Below are 6,370 nucleotides of genomic sequence, written 5' to 3'. Positions count from 1 at the left end.
CTTACTGCCTCCTTAAGAATTGAGAAGGTAAGTACAGCCAGGTGCTTCTAATTAAATATAAATTTGATTAACTCTTGATGATCAGAAAGTGTGGCCACCTCTGTAAATCTGGAGGATTCGTGTGTGTCCCAACAACGTCACAGTCTGTCACAGAACTGCAGAAAACCAAGAGCTACAGCTGAGAGGTTCTACAGGCTTTATTTAGCATGTTTAATGTTAAAGTTCATGACAGCACTCTTAGGAAAAATGAAAAAGTATGGCTTGCATGGGAGGATCGTCAGAAGAAAGCGTCTTCTCTCTAAAATGAACATGGCAGCACGGTGCAGGATTGCAAAACTGCATCTGAACAAACGACAAGACTTCGCCAGATAATGCACAGCACCACATCTGGCAAAAAACTCATACTCAGTATTTGCAAGGTGCTCGGGCACTGGGCACACTGGGCATACTGGTACTCGGGACCTCGACCTGATGGAAATGCTGTGATGAAATCCTTCAGAGAGCTGTGCATAAACAAATGTCTGCAAACACTTTAAAGAGACTAATGTGGTTCCACAACTTACTGAGTCATGCACGACAGCACAGAGTGGAAGCTTTGATGTTTTCACGCAGCAGTACAGCAGTATCTTTTGTCTGTCTTATTCTAAACCTGAAGAAAGTTTCTTATAATTCTTGTGCTTCTTATACTTATGTTCAGGTCAGAGGGCAACGCTGTTGTTTTTGGCGATGCAGCTCGTGAGGTCTAAATAAACCTCTTTACTCAAGCAGCAGGTGCTCAGTTGTGGTTTAGTCCCCATCAGCTAGCATTTGTTAACATACTAAAATAGTAAATATCACATACACACGCGTGTCGTTATTAACTTATGATAATATTACTTGCTAACGTGTTAAACTGTAAATGTTTGGTTTTGTTCTTCTATCCTGAAGATCGACATTCAGAAGGCCAATCATTCAAGCCCTGTATGGGCTTTGGCTGCACAGCACATGGTAGCAGCATCAGTGTGTTGTTATTGCTCGCCATAAAAAAAAAGGGCAAACACACAAATCTTTTTTTATTCCAGTTTGTTCTGCAACAAACGTTCAATTTAAAGCAAGATTAAGAGCAGTGTTCATGTGCATTAGCTCTCAGCAATTTTTTATAGCTGCTCTTTTTCTGTCAGGTGATGGACAATAGCTGCTCTAACCCCGGATAAAGACACGCTGATCTGTGGGTGGCAGAAATGCTGAAGCACCCGCGGGGAGACAGACGATCGATTTGCAGTTGTAGTTGAGCACGGCTTTAACCAGCAGCGTTAAGCCATGCACTCGAAATAAACCAGCAGCTGTGGCGTGCGAGAGCTTGTGTGTACGATTATGTTGGCCTGAGAGAGAAATAGCCGTCCTCAGCACCACAAAGCCAGCGACGCTTCAGTTGTCGTAATCGAGCAGGACTGAGAGAGAAGCGCTCTTATCCTGTTCCGTGGGGCTGAGATATCGACTGATGGGATGCAGAGACAGATGTGGAGGGATGCTTGTTGTTTTATTGTCCTGCAGCTGACTGTGGAGCGATACTGACCACTTAATGAAAAATATGTGTCCAAATGTTGTGAATCCCAACTTTGGACAGTTGGACTTAAAAACTAAACTCATCCCACCAGAAGAGCTTCATGCACATATTTTACATGTATGTAAGGCTTTTAAAGTCTCAGTTGTTGCAAGTCTGTCAGCTGAGGTTTGAGCAACAATCAGAATCAAAGAAGTTGGACACCAAGTGTTTCCAGTCAGGTTTGTGGAGCCAGATGAAGTTTTATGACATTCAGCATTTTACATGAGAGACATAAGATTTGAGATTTTGTTACGACCCATCAGCAAAGTCGGCTCTGTATTTACGGAGCATCACCCATATATGAACACTTATTGCCGTCGGTATTCAGAGGTCACCAACTTTCAGCAGAGTCAGTCGCTACAGACCTCCAAACTTCGCGTGGCCTTCAGATTAACTCGAGAACGGTGAAGCTTCGTGGAACGGGCTCACAAGCTTCATCCAAACCTTACAATGCAAAGCGTCATATGCTGTGGTGGAAAGCACGCCACCACTGGACTCCAGAGAAGCAGAGATATGTTCTCTGGAGTGACAAATCAGCATCTGGCAGAGTGTGGGTTTGGTGATTGCCAGGAGAACAGTACTTGTCTGACTGCACTGTGTTTGGTAGGGGGGATTATTGTTTCTCAGTAGTTGGGCTTGACCTCTAAGTTCCAGGGAAAATAACTCTTACTGCTTCACCATACCAAGACTTTTTGAGCAATTTTGTGTTCCCAACTTTGTGGGAACACCAGTGCACAAAGTCCATAAAGACATGAATGCATTTCTGGAAGGACGGTCAAAAATTCCCATTAACACACTCCTAAATTGTGGAAAGCCTTCCCAGAAAAGCTGACGCTGTTATAGCTGCAAAGGGTGGGCCGACATCACATTAAACCCTGTGGATTAAGAATGTGATGTCGCTCAGCTTCATATGCGTGTGAAGGCTGACGAGAGAATACTTTTGGCAGTGTAGTGTGTATGAGATCGAAACAGCACAGAGAATTGTCCCCTGGGGAAGATCTCGCGAAAGGGGGACTGGAGATGATGAGAACTGTCCCATTGCAGTAGAAAAGATTTAGAATAGAAAATGTGTATGGCGTATATTTATACAATCCTGTATTTTACATGTTTGCAGTGGGGCTGTATAAGTTGTCATTACTATGAATTCCTTCAAACTTTGGTAAAAGTCATCAGATATCTGTGGAATTACTCTTTGTGAGCACTTTTGTAATGCTGCATGCAGACTCAGTAACCGAACCCCCTCTTTTGCTTGTACCTGTAGATATCCGGGAGACAGCTTTTGTTTATGCCATCACAGCCGCCGGTGTGACCCACTCTGTGACGCAGGCCTGCAGTATGGGAGACCTCCTGCAGTGCGGCTGTGAGGCCACCAGGAACAGACCGCCTCCGAAGCCGTCCTCCTCTGGGGACGGGGTCAAGTGGGAGTGGGGGGGCTGCGGAGATGATGTGGAGTTTGGTTATGAAAAGTCAAAGCAGTTTATGGATGCCAAGAGGAGGAAAGGCAAGAGTGACATCAGGACGCTCGTCGACCTGCACAATAACGAAGCTGGCAGACTGGTAAGCAGTTTCACAAAGTTTCTGTATCCTGTTCAAATGTAGTAAGAATGCATGTTTCACCTGCTGATAAAGTTCGACAAAGGTGTCGGTTGTCCATTGGAATGCTTCTTTCCATTCCACTAACATGCGAAAAGAGAAAGCCGCGGCCTCCAGCCATATTTGTGTCGTGCCGTAAGCTGATATTCTAACAAGAATCGGGTTTCTGAAACAAAAAAAACAAGAACGTGCCCGGCGCTTTGTTTTTGAGCCTCGGAGGCAGCCTTTCTACTGCCACTGTAGAAGTTAAAAGTTCCTCTGTGTTGTGAATTACCACCATGACGGTCTTACCACGCTACTGGAAGATGAAGGAGCAAGTTTAGTTTGGTGTTTGTTTATAAGAAGAACGCTGGCAAATCTTCAGGATCGCATTTCCTTGTGCGGCGTTGTCGCTGTTTGAGTTCGTTGCAGAATTGTTAAAAGATGCACAAGCAACACCGAATTATAAAGTTCACTTTAGTTGGGGTCAGCGGCAGGTAGAGAGGAAGAGAGGAGGGTTTTTGGGATGCAGTCCAATTGTAGCATTAGTGAACAAACTGTTTGAACATAGGAAGAAACTTGCACACAAATTCCCAGAGGTTGAGAAATAAGCGTGCTGCGATGCGCCCAAATGTCTGTTTATGTGCATGAATGCATGTCTACTTTTATACACATTTGTGTGTGTGTGTGTGTGTGTGTGTGTGTGTGTGTGTGTGTGTGATGGGTTAATTATGTGCATTATAAGTGAATGATCTGTTGTCAAGGCTTGTTAGATGTAGGAAGGCCAGAGGCAACGTGGAGGGAGAGGGGGGCTGGGGAGTTAAATTCCTTCTGAATAGCGTCTGCTTTTATCTTACCTATCTATCAGTGTGTGTGTGTGTGTGTGTGTGTGTGTGTGTGTGTGAGATCCAGGGCCTTTGTCTGTCATATATCATGAAAACACAATAATAAATTCTTCTTTGGCGAATTAGTCATTTGTCATAAGCAGCTCGGCTTCACTTCAGGGTACAAGTTAACTGTTTTTGTCCTTCTTTCTGCTTGATAAACCCTCTCCTCTCTTTTTCACCTGTCTGCCCTCTTTCACCTCCCTTTTCCCCCCTTTAGGCAGTAAAGCTCTACATGAGGACTGAGTGCAAATGCCACGGACTGTCAGGCTCGTGCACTCTGCGCACGTGCTGGAAAAAGATGCCGCATTTCCGTGAAGTGGGCGACCGCCTGCTGGAGCGATTCAACGGCGCCTCGAAGGTGATGGGCGGCAATGACGGGAAGACCCTGATCCCTGTGGGCCAGAACATCAAACCTCCGGACAAGCAGGATCTGATCTACTCGGACGAGTCTCCGGATTTCTGCCTCGCAAATCGAAAAACAGGTTCGCTGGGAACAAAGGGGCGTATATGCAACAGCACGGCCATGGACATTAGCGGCTGTGATTTGTTGTGCTGCGAGCGAGGCTTCCGGGAGGAGACGGTGGTGTTTGAGGAGAACTGCTTATGCCGTTTCCACTGGTGTTGTGTCGTCCAGTGCAAAAAGTGCATGGTTCGAAAAGAGCTTAGTCTCTGTCACTGATGAACTAAAGTTTAAAGTAGTCTAATTACTTTGTTAATTACAACTACTTTTGTTACTTTTTGAAGTTCTTGCTTTAGTTTGGATAGCGTGAAAGATGCAGAGGATCTCGAGTTTATGGTTATCAAGCTCAGTCAGAAGTTGAAACCATGGAAACAATGGAAACAATGCCATATCCTCCTTCCACCTGCAGTTCAACAACATTGCTTAATAGGAGACGTTGCTTTTATTCCACGATATTCTGCAGGGTAGTAAGAAGATTAAGGACCTCACTATGGCCCATATTCCATTCCAGTGCTCATAGACGTACTGTTATCTAACGGTGTAATGCTCATAGACTTGACATAAAAGATGGACGTAGCCTCCGGATCTAAAGAGTGAAGTAAATGCAAAAGTGCCTTAAACCTGCTTTAATTCCAAAACCCAGCAGGGAGCAACTCCCCAATACGTAATGACTTTATAGCCTCGGTTGCTGTTTTCAAGTCTTCTTCAACCAGTTTGTAAACGATGGGCTCATTTCAGGTAAGACTGACAGTAAAGCAGGACATGGCAAATCACCCCCATATGAACATGCCAGTGGGGATGGTTTTGGTGGCTACACCCATCTTTCATATATATTCCGTCTTAACGAGTGTAATCATATTCTTGAGTTTGCATTTACCAAAAACTGTGTCTCAGTTATTGTAACTGCAGCGAATCAACATAGTGAGAAAACAAAACGATGCTGGTCTTGACCTGTTGTTCTGCTACTACATGAAAAATGTAAAAAAGGGAAACTGTAAACCGTTGTTATAGTTGCAAAGATGCTGTTAACACCATGCTTTGCAGGTGCGGACTTGGCTTGCCAGCAGAGACTCTTATTTATATATGGATATGATGACTACTTGCTTCCGTCTGTCTCTCAGAAGCACTTTGGATGCAGCAGCTGCCGCGGACGTCCTCATCAGCTTGGCAATCAAACCTGCAGTCGGCTGTTTCTCCTGAACCAAAATAGAAACCTTTTTTTTTCATGATATTTTTTTGTTATCAAAAAAATGTATTTGATGCATTTTGTTTATATATTATGATATACAGGGCTAATAATAATAATAATAATGCACTATGGATGTTAGCTTTTATTTGATACTGTAAGTGCCTGTGTGCGTGCGTGTGTGTGTGTGTAGGTTGGCCAGTTATCACCATATCCTTCAGTGTATATATCTTGTTGCTGTCTGTTAAACTGCAGTATGCTGCTTACTGAAAGCACACCACTCCTGGACAGTCTGTCTCTGAGCGACACAGACGAGGTCTTTTTTTGTTGCTTTGTTCCTCTTCAGCAGAAATACCCATAAACTTATTGTATCATCTAATTTACACTTTTGTATATCTGGCAGTGCACAGCAAGTATACTGAACTATAACACAACATTGCTTCAGTTTGTGCTGTTCAGGTTTTTGTGTTTGCGCGAGGTTTCATGTAGGTACGCATTTATAATTTAGAGTCAGCTGGTTTTAGCGGCGCACCGTGGCTCACATCTGGATGCTTCCTCGTCACTTTTATCGTCTGCTGTGTGACAGACTTTTATAACCTAACCGATGGTTATTCTGTAAGTCCATTTTGTAGTTGATGTTAACCACTTAAGGTCATGATAACAGCTGTCACAGCAGCCCT

At 44.0% G+C, this 6,370-nt stretch overlaps 1 protein-coding gene across 1 annotated transcript in view; it reads left to right on the top strand.

Annotated features, from left to right (window-relative positions):
• Positions 1-5,759, top strand: part of wnt6b (wingless-type MMTV integration site family, member 6b) — a 21,818-nt gene extending 16,059 nt beyond the window's left edge. The window contains exons 3-4 of the mRNA XM_005743739.2: positions 2,847-3,142; positions 4,262-5,759. Coding sequence (XP_005743796.1) covers positions 2,847-3,142; positions 4,262-4,723 — 758 coding nt within the window. The 3' untranslated portion in view covers positions 4,724-5,759. The remainder of the gene's footprint in view (positions 1-2,846; positions 3,143-4,261) is intronic.
• Positions 5,760-6,370: the final 611 nt, after the last annotated feature.

The sequence above is a fragment of the Pundamilia nyererei genome, unplaced genomic scaffold (genome assembly GCF_000239375.1).
Source record: "Pundamilia nyererei isolate P.nyererei 1_Seehausen unplaced genomic scaffold, PunNye1.0 scaffold00135, whole genome shotgun sequence".
Lineage (NCBI taxonomy): Eukaryota > Metazoa > Chordata > Actinopteri > Cichliformes > Cichlidae > Pundamilia > Pundamilia nyererei.
The sequence above is the reverse complement of the archived record's forward strand: the minus strand, read 5'-3'. Positions and strand labels throughout refer to the sequence as shown.